Source organism: Oryctolagus cuniculus, chromosome 10 (genome assembly GCF_051225735.1).
Source record: "Oryctolagus cuniculus isolate XC-2025 breed Fujian yellow rabbit chromosome 10, ASM5122573v1, whole genome shotgun sequence".
NCBI lineage: Eukaryota > Metazoa > Chordata > Mammalia > Lagomorpha > Leporidae > Oryctolagus > Oryctolagus cuniculus.
The window spans coordinates 5868685-5885749 of NC_142876.1; the positions used below are offsets into that span (position 1 = coordinate 5868685).

Genomic DNA, 17065 nt, shown 5'->3' on the forward strand with positions numbered 1-17065 from the left:
CCCCGCCCGAGCCCAGCGCACGGGGGACCGCAGGGGTGGGGGGCAGCTGTCGCAATTCCTCTCCCTTAAAAAAGTGCAAAGCAAGCTCCAGAGCACGGGGGTGGGAGTCCTCGCAAGACCCTCCCTCCCTCCCCCCTCCGGAGGGTCCCACTTGGCATCCGCTGCCACTTCCCCAGGCCTGGCAGCGCGGCTGATCCCAGCGCGGGCCTCACCCCTCCCCCTGTCCCCGGGCCCCGGGCGCGTGCGATGTCCTTGCGGCCGCCGCCGCGCCCCATTCCGCCGCGCACCAGCCCACGGGGCGCCGGCAGCGCGCGGACCTGCCCGGGGCCACCCGGGCCCGGGGGCTTGCGCCGGGGTCGCGCAGCAGGGGTCCGGGGCTGAGGCGCTCACCGGGTAACTCTGCCTTCGCCGCGCCGCCTCCGCCCCCGCCGGTCCCCGCCCCCTTGGCCGCGACGCTCCCCTCCGCCGCCCGCGCGCCCTCCTCTCAGACGCCCACCCGCGCGCTCCTCTTTCTGCAGGATCGCAGAGGCGGCGCGGAGCCCGGCGAGCCCATGACGGACCCCTTCCCCCGGTCTTCGATGCCTCAGCGGAAGATCCCCAACGGCTGGCCAGAGGACGGCTGCTGCTGCTGCTGCTGGACACGCTGCCCGCGAGGCCGCTGCGACCTGCTACTCGGCGTGGACGCGACTGGGGACTGAGCGAGCCCCAGCCGCCGCCGCCGCCGCCGCCCGCTCCGTCGCGGCCGTCGGTCTGGACTGGCCCCGCACCGCCGCGCCCGCCGTCCGGCCCCGGCCCCGGCCCCGGCCCCGGCCCCGGCTCGGGGCGCCCGGGTGCTCGCCCCGCGCCCGCCGCCGCCCGCGCGCCGCGTCCTGCTGACAGCTGCGGCGGCGGCGGCGGCGATGCGAGGGAGGAGGGCGCAGCCCGCGGCCGCGCTCAAGGTGGCGGCCGGCGCCCGGGAGTGATGCGAGCGCCATGGCGCGGCTGCTGGCTTCGCGGCCGTGAGCGAGGAACGAGCGCAGCGCGCGCGAGCCCGGGCGCGGGACGACTCCTCGGGATCTGGCTGCCGGGCGGGCTCGGATCTCTTTCTTCCCCTCCCTCTCTCTCTCTGCCCCCTGTGTTTTGCTCTCCATTTGCATCTTCGCCATCTCCGGACCCCAGCCTCTCCCGCACAGCTGCAAGTCCTCCCGTCTCTAAATGGAATTAGTGGAGCGCGGAGCCTCTGCTGTAAGGAACAGACATGATCCATGGACGCAGTTTGTTTCCCAGTGAGTACCTTTCCCGCCGAGCCGCCTGCGCCTCGAGCCCTCCCCCGGGCGGGCCAGGCGGGGGACCCCGCAGTCCCTGGGAGTCTCGGGGCAGGTGCAAACTTTCCGTGTGGCCGCTCGACCGCGGAGCGAGCGGGGAACCAGCCTTTGTCCAGGTGGACCCCCCAGCCCGTGACCGGGGGCGAGAGCGGCTGCGGCTCAGGGTCCGCACGTGCGGGCGAGCTCGGGCCCCGGGAGCGCGCAGGTGGGAAGAGAGAGAGCGCGCGGGGCTGAGACTCTGTGGGGTGGGGAGAACGGCCCAGCTCCCAGGGGCTGGTTGCTCAGCCCCAGCGGGGAGACCCCGGTGCCCCTGGACCCAACGTGGGCGCGCAGGGCGGGCGCCAGCCTCACCTCCCGCGCTGCTCGGCAGCGTGGAAACGCTGGCGGCGAGGAGCTGGGGAGGCGCCGGGGGAACGCGGCACCGTGGATGGAGTAAAAGGCTATGTAGGAAAACGTGGGGTGGAGATTTCCCTCTCCCCGGCGAGCGTCCGGGTGCTAGTCCTATGCCACGCAGTTCGGAGACCGGCTTCGCCGCGGACTTCAACGTGGTGCGTGTTCGCTAACGCGATTCCCTCAACACAGGAAAACAGTAGAAACCCACTGACTGGTGCCCGTGGCGTGTGTGTGTGTGTGTGTGTGTGTGCGTGTGTGAGATCATGGCAAGTTGAAGCGGATCTCCCCCTCTATTTAAATACACACACGCACAACGTTTTAATCGCAAAGGCGAATGACCTGGCTGGAGCATAAAGTCATCTACCGATGATTTCTGGAATCTTGCTATCAGGGCCCACTTCGCTCGGAACAGCGTGCAAGTATGCATGTTGAAGCTCCAAACCCGCCTCCCCAAATTCCCTTTAAGTGGCATTATGAGAAGAAGGACGTAGACATTTTATGTAATTGGGCACCAACATGTATTTAAAAACCAAGAGAGGAAAATCGAGGAGGTGAAGAGTAGATGACCTGAACACCTGGCTGTTTTTAGGTTTTGTCAAGGGATTGAGTAAAGCAAGAATATGGCTGTAAACAGAAGTCCAGAGTACAATGCATTGCAGATTTACTGTTAAATTACAGATCAGAGACTCAGAAAACCCCACTCAATAATATGCTAATGGAAAACACCGTTTTCAAAATAATAATCTATTTCTGGCTAACTTTAAGCATTGAAGCAAAGTTAAAATTGGGAGAGATGAATTTTACAGTTTGGAAGTACTGAGGGAGGGGGGTACTTGGTAGATGGTGCATTTCTAAAAAGAAACACTTTTTTTAAAGCTATGGAATGTCGAATGCCTCCAATTCTTATTAATCTGTTTCATTTCTTCTATTCCCCTCCCCCACACCCTATAGGATTTGCCCAAGTATTTTCTAAATCACAGCCAGTTTGGCTTTGGTTGGGATTCTCATAGAGCGCTCATGGCTTTTCTTGTTCTGTTTTGTGTCTGACCCTCTCCCTTCCTGATGCTGGCAAACCCATTTGCTGGGGTGGCTCCGAGACGTGGGTCCTGATGTCCCTGTCCTGCCTTCACTTTGGTACCATGTTGCCTCTTAGTTATGAAGTACTTGCCTTAGGAGTTTGTGCCACTTCCATTCTCAACTTGCATTGCTTCCTTAAGGGACTGCCAAATTCTAATTTGTACGTTTTTTATTGCATTTTTGCAAGTTGTGAGTCAGCTTGTAACAGTTAACAGTGATGAAAGTAATGTGCTCTGATATCACTTTAAAATTATTATATTTTACAGGATTTGATCATTCAGTGTATACTATCTCTAATTTTTCTTTTCTGTTTCAGTTGTAGCAAGTTTAATCATCATCCATTTGTCTGGGGCAACCAAGAAAGGAACAGGTGTGTTTCTTTGGAAAAATGCTGGTGGAAGACTTCTAATTATTTTGGATTTTCCTATTTCCCCATAATCTTAACATTCCAGAATGTCTGATCATTTCATAGTGTGTGTAATTGATGGGGTTTGAGCAAGACAACATTTAGAAATTAATTTGCTAATGGATATTATAAGAATGCCTTCTGTTTTCAGTATTATAGAAAATTGGATGATGACTCTTATTTTTTATTTTTATTTTTTCCAGAAAAGCAAACTACTTCAGAAACACAGAAGTCAGTACAGTGTGGAACTTGGACAAAACATGCAGAGGGAGGTATCTTTACCTCCCCCAACTATCCCAGCAAGTATCCCCCGGACCGAGAGTGCATCTACATCATAGAAGGTGAGGGGAGGAACAGAGCACATTGATCTAATACTTGGCTATCTCCATGACTGGAATGGAAAAATGCAGAGAGACACTACACACATTAAATGCAGAGATCTTGCACATAAATACCTTTGAGTGAAGCAAGTAGTTGTAAAATCTGGAATCAGAATAATCGCTGATATTATTAATAAGGGCTATAAACAAACAAAGTCTGGGAAGTAAAAATAAATTCACAATTTAAGAGTTTAAAACACAGTTGATTGGTTGACAGGGTTCTCAAGTAGTAGAATGGATGCATAGTTGCCGTATTACTCCTCAGTGTGGAATGGTTTGAGAAACTAGTATGTTTATTAGTTAAACAATTGTTAGAATAACTTATACATTTTTTCTTTTTTCTAGAATATTATAAAGTACAAGAAATGTTAAAGATGCATCTATAATCATGTTTTCAAAACAATCTGTAAGTTGTTATTAAAGTTATTTTAACAAGAGACATCATCACATTTTAAAAACCTATTTAAAAGACAGAGAAAGAGAGCCTCCATCCAGTGGTTTACTCTCCGAATGCCTGTAAAGGCAAGGAGCTGGGCCTGCCCTAGGCAGGAATCTGTAGCCAACATTCCAATCTAAATCTATTGTGTTGGGTTGCAAGAACCCAACTATTTGAGTCATCATCATTGCCTCCCATGGTTGGCAATGGCAGGAACCTGGAGTCAAGAGCCAGAGCTAGAACTTGAACCCAAGAACTCTGGTGTGGGACCAGAGCATCTTAACTGCTAGATTAAATGCCCCTTCCTCTCCCCTGTAACATTATCACATTTTTTAAAATGAAAAAGCCATTTTAACAGACATATAAAAATGCACATGTTGATAGGGTACTATGTGATATTTCCTTACATGTACACATTGTATGATGCCCAATCAGGGTAAACATATTTAGCCTTTTGGCATTTAACATTGTTTTTAAAATCAAACTCAGGGTTCTAATTCATGACACTTGTTTCCACCATTTGGTCTCAACTTGAAGGATAAATGGTGCTAAAAATGAGCCTCACTTCTTTGTGAACATTTCCCATTTTTGCAGACATTATAGACAGCTATTACATACAACTTTTTAAAATATATGAACATTTGGGGGCCAGTATTGTGGTGCAACAGATTAAACCACCAGTTTTGATGCTGTAACCTAGTATCTGATTTCCAGTTTGAGTAACTTCCCATCAGCTTTCTGCTGGTGTACGTGGGAAGGTAGCAAATGATGACCCAAGTACTAACATTCCTGCCATCCATGTGGAAGACCCCAGTGGAGCTCTGGGCTCCTGGCTTTGGCTTGGCCCATCCTCTGCCACTAGCAGAGTGAACCAGTTGTTGGAAGTCCTCTCTGTTTCTCTCTAGGTCTTTCCCTGTCTCCTTGTCACTCAGCCATTCAGGTGATAGAAGCTTTTGATCTTTTAAATGTTAGTGCCTAATATCCTAAAATCTGCAGCCCTCTTGAAACCCCCATCCCATGCCAACACACACACAGGGCTGTGTTAATGGAAAAGATTTCATGCAGTCTAGTTATAAATCAGGGATGCTCATTTGATGGATCTTTCAAATAAACAAGATTTATGTTTACCTGGTTTTAAAAATTTCCATTTAGGAATAATTCTTTTTCTTTTGTTCATTTTTGAGACAACTATCTTTTCTTGCCCTATGTGCTAGAAAAAGAACTTTTTTGCAAAGATACCTCAAGCTACAAGAAACAAAAACAAGTTCTGGTATTAGGCAATAAAAGTAAAAACACTGAGATATGGCATTCTTGCTTCCTCTTAAGCTTGATAGCAAAAGGATTTGAAATATGGAGACTGTAGGATGAAATTAATTTTACTTGTTTTTGATTCAATATATTAAAATCTATTAACTATATATGTATATATATTCTATATAACCCATTATGAATTTTGTAAGAAATTGCATATATTAAAATATTTAATCATAGGAATGGGTATTTTTGTTGTCCCCATTTTCCAGATAAGTAAACTGAAACACAGAGAGGTTAAATAGAATTTTTAAATCCCAATACATAATTTGTGTTTTGGAACAATAGTATTATAGTAATCTAAAGTAATAAAAAGAACATAATCAACTAGTTCTCATTTTGAAGATTAACTCAGAAGCAAATCTTTCCATGATAATTATGTTTTCATGTTTGTTATTATTTGGATTTAAAAATCACTACTAACATTTGGTTTTAATGTTGTGTACCTAATTTTGTTAATCCATAATTATGTCAAGGACAAAACTAATCTTTAGTTTAGTGGAGAGATCTGTACTGAAGATAAATATTTAGCATCCATAAATATGGAGATTGTTGTTGACATTGTTAGTATGAATAAACTTATCCAAACAGAAGATTCGGTGCCCTGTTTTTCAGCTCTTAACAAGTATAGATGCCTACGCATGTCCCCTGGAATTCTGATTTAACTGGTCTTAGAGCAGCAGGCATCATTATATTATAACTTTTCATTAGGAAAATATTGACACACAGGGTTTTGGTGTACAATGACAGGAGTAGAGATGTAGAATAGATTTGGAAAAATAACACTTAAAGGGTAAGTAGAGTAAAAATAAAAGCAACAGACTGATAAGGAGCAGCCCAGGAGTTGGGCAGGAGAATGAGAGAGAGGATGTCACAGCAGATGGAGAGGATGGAGTTTCACTGTTGGATGGGCTGGGATCCCAACTCCCAGTCAGTAGAGTTGTTGGTGGGGAAGAGGTTTGTGGACAGCAGTACCTACAGTAGACAAACAAGTTGTTTCCTATGCTTTTTTTTAGGATATATTTATTTGAGAGAATTAGAGACAGTGAGAGAGGAAGAGAGACAGATCTTTCATCTGCTAGTTCAGTCTCCAAAAGGCCACAAGAGCTGGGGTTGGGCCAGGCCAAAACCAGGAGCTAGGAGTTTTTACAGGGTCCCTCTCTGGGTACTAGGGATCAATACTTGACCATCTTCTGCTGCTTTCTCAGGCATAGTAGCAGGGTGCTGCATTGGAAGTGGAGTAACTGGGACATGAACCAGTATCCATATGGGAGGCTGGCATCACAGGTGGCAGCTTAACTTGCTATGCCACAACACTGCCCCCCTCCCCTTTTTCTTTTAACAGGGCAAATTGTCTGTGTTTGGTTCTAAAAATAATAACTTGCCCATAAAAATGGTAAATTTCAAATCTAAGACACATATGGATAAATAAGTGGTCAAGTTCCTTGAAGTAAAACAGATTGGGGTAGAGAATCAGGTGGAATCTTAGTCAAAGATAGGAGGACCCTGCCATGGATCTCAGGTAGTCTTAAATCTCCCACAATAAATGTTCTTGCATATATGTGCACTATTCAGGCTTAAGTGCTCAAGTTCACAAAGAGTTTGAGGCTCTCAGAGAGATTGAGCCCTCTCACAAAAGAAATTAAACTTTAAAGATGTGAATAAAAATGTTAAAGCGGAAAGCTGCTGTGAATTGAGAGATCTGAAGGTGAAGAGAATCTAAGTGTAGGGAGTTGGACCCAGATAGCTTCAATCATTTAGCCTGTACCTCACCACTGCTTCTTACCTACAACAAGAACTATACATCATGCTTATTTTTTAAAAGATGTATTTATTTATTTATTTATTTGAAAGGCAGAGTTAGAGAGAGGCAGAGGCAAAGAGAGAGGGTGAGAGAGAGATATCTTCCACCTGCTGGTTCACTCCCCAGACGGCTGCAACAGCCTGAGCTGGGCCAATCCAAAGCCAGGAGCCAGGAGCTAGGAGCTGCTTCTGGGTCTCCCACATGTGCACAAGAGTCCAAGCACTTGGGCCATGTTCTGCTGCTTTCCCAGGCCATAGCAGAGAGCTGAATCAGAAGCGGAGCAGCTGGGACTCAAACTGGTGCCCATATGCCAGCTCTGTAGGCAGTGGCTTCTCCATAGCACCAGCTCTGGCATACTTATTTTTTTCCCAAGAAAATCTTTTATTTAATTAGTACAGATTTCATAAGTACAACTTTAGGGATATAGTGATTCTTCCCACCATACCTACCCTCCCACTCCCACTCTCACCCCTCCTCCTCCTCCCTCTCCCATTGCCAGTCCCATTCTCCATTAAGATTCATTTTCAGTTAACTTTGTACACAGAAGACCAACTCTGTACTAAGTAAAGATTTCAACAAATTGCACACACACACTCATGCACACACACACGCAAATGTTTGAGAACAAATTTTACAGTTAATTCTCAATAAAACTCATTGAGGACAGAAGTTCTGCATGGGAAGTAAGTACACAGTGACTTCTATTGTTGATTTAACAATTAACACTCTTATGTATGATATCAGTGATCACCCAAAGCTCTTGACATTAGCTGCCAAGGCTGTGGAAGCCTTTTGAATCCACAATCTCCACCAGTATTTAGACAAGGCCATAAGCAAAGTAGAAGTTCTCTCCTCCCTTGAGAGAAAAGTATATCCTTCTTTGATGGCTGCTTATTTCCACTGGGGTCTCTCTCACAGAGATCTTTCATGTAGGACATTTTTGTTTTTACCACAGAGTCTTGGCTGTCCATGCCTGAAATGCTCTCATGGGCTTTTCAGCCAGACCAGAATGCCTTAAAGGCTGGTTCTGAGGTCAGAGTACTATTTAAAGTAATTGTCATTCTATGACATGCTTATTTTTTAAAAAGTTACTTTACTACCCCATAAAATTCAGATAGTGTACTTTTCATATATGAATCTATGTAGCTAATTAAATCATAATAAACCAAAGAAAATTAATTCCCCACACATAATATGGTCTACTAAAACCCATACGGATAACATGTTCCCTGAAAAAATAAGAGTTTTGTTTATCCATGTTGAACAGAATTTAAGAGACAATAAAAATTAAAGTAAGAATAAATGAATAAATACATGTTAGAAGGCCAGGTATTTCATAATAAGGGAAATAGGTAGGCATTTCTTAATCAATGGCAGGTAAATGCAATTCTAAGAAAGTTGACACATTGATTTAATTTTCCCTAGCTGTACAGTGCTTACATCTAAAATGGTTTTCAAGAATCTGAAATAGTTTGTTTTCTCATCAAACTTGTACTGGTATCTCTAAGAGGTGATGATCAAGCATATGCTCTTCTATACTATGACAAATGTTAACATGGATAATAATGCATACAAATGGCATATCCAGTGCTAATGTATAAAGGATCTCAGTTCCTAAAGTATTTGCCTTTTTGTTTGTAGACTAAAACTTGAGGGATAAAACATATTTTTTAGGTTATTTCTGCATATATTTTCAAATGTGCACATTTCAAAAAAATTCTTCAAAGCTTCCTCAGTTCTGTCGTTATCTTGGATGCTGTTTGTTGCCCTTTGTGATAACACATTAATGTGAGATAAAATCATGTATGTTGTTCCTTACAATATTTACAAATATCTCTTTTTAATCTCCAGTGATTTGTAAACAATTTTGGAGTTTAAAAATAGTTTATAAAATAATTTTAAAACTAATTGACCTTTAACTTACTTATCTAAAATTTTATACTTGGAGGTCATCAATAATATAATTTATTCTGTAAGTCTCTGATTTCCAGTTCATCATATATCTCAATTCTATATAAATCTTTGATATCCATGCATGTGAAGCTTTAACTTGTAGGTCATGTTCATTATATTTTTAGGAATCAGTGCAGCATAGACAGCCCTCATTCAGAATGAATGCTGATCCTATAAGGAACAGGTCCTACTTTGCTAGATCTTAGATTTCAAGTTTCTGGAAAAATTTAATCCTGTAGAGTGGGAAGCATGCAGAGGGCACACGGTGCTGCTGCTCACTAACCTGGACAAATGTGAGTTGATAGATCAACAGATAGGATGACCTCTGTTGTGTCTTGGATGTATGTAAGTCAGGAATGCCAGAACTCTGGGGCTGTTTGGTACAGGACAAGTAAAGGTGGAAAATTGTGTAATAATGCATTCGCAGGGTGGTTTACAGCCTTGTTGGAGAGCTGAAAGGACATTTATGGAGAAGGAGAATAAGATAGGATTCTTGTCTTTCATGGGCATATTTAGGTAGGAGGATTACTTTAAGTGAAATTCTCCTGGATATAGAGGAGTTAAATTGTATATATGCAGCTATTCAAGAAAGTAGGAGAATGCATAAAATCTTGAATGGATGCAATGTCTTAGAAAATGGGATTCTTTGGTGTGACATGAGGTGAAGAGAATATTCTAGAAACAGAATATTCTTAAAGATATTGTGTGTCAAGGGCATTGATCATTGTCTGAAGCTGATGGAGAGCCTCTGAAGAGTTTAAACTGGAGAGTGAGGTGTTTTGTGTTCTTGAAAAATTACTCTTAATGCCTTGTATAAGCACTTTGGTCTAATCAAAACATTCCACTAGGACTACTTGAATGGTTGTATAACTGTGCTGAACAGTTTTCAAGGATTTCTGGCCTTAAACCTGAGGGCTCAAGAAAATATTGGAAAAGACAACAATTACCCTCTACTTCTAAACCTGCATTAGCAACCTTTCACAAAAATGTTGTGATATGTTAGTTTGTATTAAGCATGAAAATAAGTTATATCCAGATAATATCCTGTGCAATATTTTCAGTTTTAAAGACCACCCTTTAGACATTTTTATGAAAATACTATCCTTTGGAATACTAAGAATAATGTATTTTATCTGTAAAGTTTGATAGAATGTGTACAGGTAAAAACTGAAATAGAATCAGAAAAAGTCAACCTAAATATTTAAGAAAGGGCCTCCTAAATGCAATCTTTCTTTCGGCAGCTGCTCCAAGACAGTGCATTGAACTTTACTTTGATGAGAAGTACTCTATCGAACCATCTTGGGAGTGCAAATTTGATCATATTGAAGTTCGAGATGGACCCTTTGGCTTTTCTCCAATAATTGGACGTTTCTGTGGACAACAAAATCCACCTGTCATAAAATCCAGTGGAAGATTTTTATGGATTAAATTTTTTGCTGATGGCGAGCTGGAATCTATGGGATTTTCAGCTCGATACAATTTCACACCTGGTAAGTAGAAGATTTGTTTTTTCAATCTACATCTTTTTAGCTCTTTAATTTTCTACCTGTATGGCACAAAATCTTTTGTAAGACAACATTATAACTTTTCAAAGATTTTGTTCAGTTCTATTTAAAACCAAACCTACAGTGTTTTCTATTTTCACTTCATCAATTCTGAAAGGAAAAGAAATTTTCCTTGAAACTTCTCCTACACTAGAGGGAAAGCATGGTGACTCAGGAAATCTAAATGATCACCATTAACAAAATTAATTAAATGGACTTCTATTATGCTGAAATGTGTAATTTAAGAGGCAGTATATAAGAAGAAAATTAATTCTACATGAGATCTCAGTAAAATGCATCCATCAAACAGTCTATGCAGAACTTGAATAAAAAGTTCATTTGTTCAGAAATTATCATTTTTAAAGCAAATAGATCCTATTTAAAGCAGTCTAATCTCTCTTTTTTGGAATGCAAATTCCTAAGAGTTTTGATGAAAGGAAAATTGAGACCTCTGGCAGCCAAATATTCATTGCAGGTCTGGCAGATGCTTTGTGCAATCATAAAATTATGTAATCTATGTCGCTTTTCCTTTTAACCTGCTAATATTGAAAAGAATCTGTGATGGTGACTATCTCACTTTATGAAGGGTTATCATGTATTACAATAAAATCGGTTATCACATTTTAAATTGCAAGAACAGCATACTCATCAATTTGAGATTGATAGTTTTTAAATGGAAAAATGATTTAAATTGTATAAAGCATATTACCTGTAGATATTTTTTTTTAATTTTCACCTATTGTTTTATGTAGGATGTAACAGGCAATAAGAGAATTTGGAGTATATATAAAATTTGTTGAAGTATCTACTCTGTTAAAAACTGGGCTGTGATAATTTTATAGTTAATATACTATTAATGAGGACTTTGATTAGGACATTATGGTATGTGTTGCATCAGGAATCAGCTGTATCATATGTTCTGACCTTAAGTGTGAGAGACATTTTCATACCATTGAGAGATTGTAGTTTTAGCTGTGCTTTGCAATATTGGATACCTCACAGAAGTCATGGGTATTTCATATGCCAAGATTAAACTAATTGATGTGTTCCAAAAAGGTATGGATATTTGAATTACTTCCTTTGTCAGATTACCAATGATATTTGTAAATGGAAATGTGTTCAGTTTTTCTTGACTGATCAGTGTGTACGTATGCTAGTCTGAAAGACGGTGACTCGTGGCATGCTCCAGGCTTTCTTGTTATATTTCCATTCTGGTTTGGTGACATTGAAAATAATGTCTAGGATTTAAAACCGTGGTTCCATAAAGAATGCCGTGTCAACTCACATACTTACCATAACCCTACCTACTTCCTAGCTCTCCTTGAGGCAAGAAAAGTTGTGGCAATCATTCACTGTCCAGGTTTTGAACAGTGTTCTCTTCCCTGGGAAGTGTTCTTCACCCCTTGTTTCTTCAGAGCCTTCTTATTTGTCAACTGAAAAAGACTGTTGCCAAGAAGAACTGAATCAGAACGGCACTTGAGGAGATGACTCCATGAAACTAGGATGAGCTAAGGATGGCGAGGGGCTTCTCTTTCCACTCAGATAAGCTTCTGTACCTGGAGGGAACCTACACGTGGCACAGGAAGGGGGAGCAGGAGCACAGAAAGGAGCCTTGCAGGGCATCCAGAGCTCCCAGGCCGTAGTCTGAGCAGCACAGCAGTCTGCAGCTTGCTCTGTCGAGAAGCAGTGCTGAGGGAGACTATCAGGTATTGAAAGTGTGCAGTGATTAGTGATCATTTAGACAGAATTTCCGGATTCTGGGAGCCGGCAGGCTTTAGATGTCATTTTGGCTTAATGTTGATTAGGTAGTAAGAGCCAAGCGGTGACCTGGAGAAATTCCTTAAGTCAACCTAATGACTCAAGTTATAAAGCAGTGCTGATCGCCAGGGCACCCAAGTGGATCCTTGATGGAGATGAAGTCCTGCCCTCTAGCCTACCCCAGACAGCTGGATTCCAGTGCAGCTGTGGGTACTGAATGTGGAGCCAGATCTGGTCTCTGCTTGTGTGGTTTGCTGTAAACTTTGTACATGGTCCTTACAGTTGTATCCCTTAGTTCTTTAAACTGTAAAATAAGGAACAGTATGGGCAACCTCACACAATTGTTTGAAGGACAAGTCAATCAATGCATTTGTGAAGTTGAGTACTGTAAGATCCCAACTAGTGGTAGCTATTATATTTTTTATTAATTTGATCATGTGTTCTTTATAAGCAAAGGAGACTGGGAGAACAACAGATGTCTCAGATTTTATTAGCACAACTCCTATTTACTTTATTGTGGGAGATGAGTTGAGTACTAAACTAATTTCTGTACTGGGTCACGTTTTCTTGTTAGAGTAGTATAACTGGGCCCAGACTTTGAGTTGAGGTTGTAGTTATTTCTGTTGGCAGTCACAAAATATGTCAAGGCAGAAGCAGTGGCAAGAAGGACAGTTGGCTATTATTTTAAGAATTTACCACAATCTGGAATCAGGATCTTCATCTTACAGTCTCAGAAAGTTGATGTCAGCACAATGAGGTTGTCCTCACCTCTTGGGGATGTGTCATACCTGCCAAGCTTACCCAAGGGAATGCACATGGATAGGGTCCTCCAAGGAACTTTCTGAAGACCCTTCAGATATATTCACACATACTCATGTGCATATGTGTGTACCACATGTGTGTATATATACACTTATGCATACATACATATATACATACACATGTATACATTTCAGTAAGTATTCTTGGAATTACAAAGCCCAAATGTTTCATACCTGGAAAATTTTGGATTATAATTAGAAGATTGCATAGTGAGTGTGGTATCCAAATAGTCAAGCTTGTGTAATGTGCATGCATCAAAGCTTTGAGCAAAGGAGCTTTGTAATTCATCACCACCACCTGGATCCTTATTTCTAGAGGTGCTTTATGTCTAACCAAACAAGCACCACTGGTTAGCAACCCTTTCCAGTCTCCTGCTTCCTTCTTGCCTGACCAGTGCATTATGTGTGTCAGCTCTTATCTCCAGAATTGTTTATTTCTTTGAGGCTCCCACTTTCTTTCAACTCAACTTTTGATGAACTAGCTTTCTAATCATTGACTCCTACTCTTCCTCGTGGCTATACTCATGCCTTCCCAGTGACATATGCGGAATAGTGATCTGAGGGTCATATGGGGGTGAGGGATAGGAAGGCAGAAATAAAGAAGATTCCACAGAAACAGTCTTAAAGCAGACTTTTCTGTTTCTCCTGACACATTCTGATGATTCTTCACTTTGTAGTTCACCGATGGTTATTTTTGGAAACTGTGTCATTACCCAAGTCCATGGTACAGTGATGAATCACCTAGGATTATCATCTGGCATGCATAAGAAGGGTTGAAATTGAAGAAGGAATCAGCTGGTTCCAACCTTGAGGTCTGCAAAGCACAGAGGTGTGGTTTAAAGGTGCAGCCCAGAACCCTTGTGGGTGGCTCATGGGTGACACCCTCTTGCTCTATTTTGAGTCTGCCTCAGCAGTACTTGCTCAGTTCTGAAAAGATAAATTAGTGCAGCATCACTGAAGACATTCAAAGTTTCAAGATCAGTAATTTAATCATCCAAATTCTATTTAACAAGAAAATACACAAAGTATATAAAATGCTCATGGTAATCAATTTGTTTCCTCCCTTACAAACAACTTATTCTTTAAAAATATTTGAGCAAAATTTATTAGAAAAAATGAGTGACCAGGATATATTTTGTGATATAAGTGTTTGAAAATACTGGGATAATATACAGCAAGCTCACAACAATGTTTCCTTAGGGCAAGGAGGGGAGGAATGAGAAGGATTATAGGGGCAAAGATGGAGAGAGTATAAATTGACTCAGCTTTTGTAATTAATGACTTAATTTTTGAAAATAACTCTGTAGTTTTGATATTATTTGTGTAAATTAGTAATTTAAGGTCAACAAAATGAAAAAGAAAACAATGCTGTTGATAATTTTAGATGAATGTTTGGAGAAGGGATACCATTTCTTCATATGCCACTTTTTTTTTTACTCACACTAAAAATGTCTTTTCGACAGAGAATAACAGACAGTAGCCTTCTTTCTTCAATTTCCTTTAGCATTAAATGGTTTAAACTCAGGAAAATGGCATAACAGTGTCAGTGGAACCCTGGGCAGTGTGGGGACCCAGGGATGTTGTCAGCCCTGGGAGAAGAACAGCCCGGAATGCCCCACTCCTGGAGAAGTGACCTTTCCACTCTCTCTGGTAACAGATGTCATTTGTTAGCCTTGTACTTCACTTCCTAATGGAGAGAGGTGTGACTATTTTAGACACCAAATGGGAAATAAATGGGATCTGTCATTTTTGATGATATTGTTCTCTGCTCTAGTTTTAAAAAACTAAGTTAGCTGTGTCTTACCAGAGAGAATTAAAAAAAAAAAAAAAAAAACAAAAAAAAAAAAACAAAAAAAAAAAAAACAAAACACCTCAAGGTACCAAACAGGTGAAGTTGTGTTAGGTATTCGGATAGAAGAGAGTGGAGTAGTTAGATATATTAAAATTGTTATGATACTTGGTGCTTATGCAGCATTTTTCCACTGAGTTCTGGCCACCTCTCCCCAAACTCCATGCTGATTGACTTCAAAGGCATTGAAAAGAATCTACCATAATGCAGTGATTTAAATGAGTGTTTAAAAACACATCTGTGCATAGCAAATGAAACATATTAGTTAAGCAAAATGTTCTCATGTCTTTAATGTTACTTTAATTATTTAGTGCCATCCCATGTTTTTCCTCATTTTATCAGAAAAGCAAGTGCATGTTTAGGTATTAACTATTTTGGAATTTCCTATAGTTTCTTAAGTAGATGACATAAAGTTGATTTGTGTTCTGCCAAGAAGTATAAAGGAATCTCTCTGTTGTTTTTTAATGGCTAAAAATCAATTTGAATTTTGCAACAAAATATGAAAGACAAGAAGGTTTTATTAAGAAAGATAAAAGAAGGATTATCATTTCTTGTTCTTCATGTAAAATTAAATGGTTAATTACCTCTACGTCATTATGTGCTGACTTTCTTATCTATTATATTTACACAATGAACTCAAAATATTCTAACTTTAGCCCCAACAAGGATCGTCAAAAAAGATAAGGATCAAAATCACCTTTCCTCTTGAGGCATGATTTTGAAGAATGAAATTAAAAACTCAAGGCAGAGGAGTAACAAAATTATCAACATATATTCCTTACTAAAGATACCCAGTTGAGAATGATTTCCTTTATCCCTTACTCTGATTCTATCAGTCCTAGACGTGGTTGATCTGATCTGTGCAATAAGAGGGACATGCGGAGGACTGAGGAGTAGAGACAAAAATGCTGTTTGGTTTAGGTGGGTGTTCAGGAGAGAAGTTGAGAGTGGGAGAGAAAATTTCCAGGATTAGCTCCCATCTGTGCAGAGAATATTGAAAGCAGTGGCAAAGGAGAGGGAAGATTTTTAAGAAGTTTCCTGTACAAAAAGAATACCTTCCTCATCTTGCTTCCTGGAGAGGCAGAAAAATGAGTTTAGATGTGTTTATTTAGTGGCCAATTGCTGGAGTGCATGTTGTAAATGTGGCACATCCATGGTTGAACCACTTGGGGTACCCCAATGTATTCCCATTGTAGGTGTGTATTTTCTTCATGTTGGAAGGAGACCTTGGAGTTCATCTCACTCAGCCTTTTCATTTTAGAGATAAAAAAGCTAGAGGTCTGGAGAAAATAGGTTTCCTGGGTTTGGGGGCTCAGTGCTGTTGCTTCCAGCTGCCTGGTTATCAGAGATAGACCCATTGGGCTGCTCCACCTGCTGCAGAGGACTGAGATTATAACTGTAGTCATATCACATATTGCAAGTACTTCTTGTAGTAGTTATATTAAAAATTTAATTAAGGGATACCATTGTATCACCCATATTTTACTGTTAACTGGTGCATGAATGTAAAATTCTCCTCGGTGTTGTCTGAAATGTCTTTCGGTTACCAGTGACCAAGGAACTACAGTTTTTCTCTCCTTATTATAAGATAGAGTATCTTCTCAACCCATCTGAGCCTTAAGTGCATGATCCATCTATTCTTTTGAACTATCTGATATTACTTACCTTGTCTTCCACGTATATAGTCCTCTCCTTGGTAGAAACTTGTGGCTCACTTGTTAGATACTGAAGGGGAAACTTTTATGACCTCCTCTTAGACCCACCGCAGTGATTCCTTCTGCCTCACACCTATTCCTCTGGCATCCTCTTGTGATGCCAGTTAAATCTGCTGACTGTACCCACCACTCCTCTGTGCAAGGCTGTTGTACCAACTGGGCAGGTTAGGGACCCTCGATTCAGGAAGAGAGCTGGGCTTATCCTGTGCACAGTCAGATCCCCTGGAGCAGATCCTGTTGTGGACTAGTGAAGGGCAAGCTCCAACCAGTCATCAGATCCCTCCTCCTAGCATCCAACCTTAACATAAATTGTG

General features: G+C 41.6%; 1 protein-coding gene across 6 annotated transcripts in view; it reads left to right on the forward strand.

Moving 5' to 3' along the window:
* Window positions 1-929: 929 nt before the first annotated feature.
* The window catches only part of NETO1 (neuropilin and tolloid like 1), a 166844-nt gene continuing 150708 nt past the window's right edge, over window positions 930-17065 (forward strand). For 4 of the 6 annotated variants that reach the window (XR_016213873.1, XM_051851106.3, XM_051851105.3 and 1 more), the window contains exons 1-4: window positions 1100-1265; window positions 3091-3144; window positions 3384-3521; window positions 10306-10554. Coding sequence is in view for 5 of the 6 variants with exons in the window: in XM_051851106.3 (XP_051707066.1) it covers window positions 1238-1265; window positions 3091-3144; window positions 3384-3521; window positions 10306-10554 (469 nt within the window). In the remaining variant the exon portion in view is untranslated. Of the gene's footprint in view, window positions 1266-3090; window positions 3145-3383; window positions 3522-10305; window positions 10555-17065 lie in introns of all 6 variants that reach the window. The other 2 variants (XM_002713649.6, XM_089304982.1) reach the window with 2 other exon arrangements.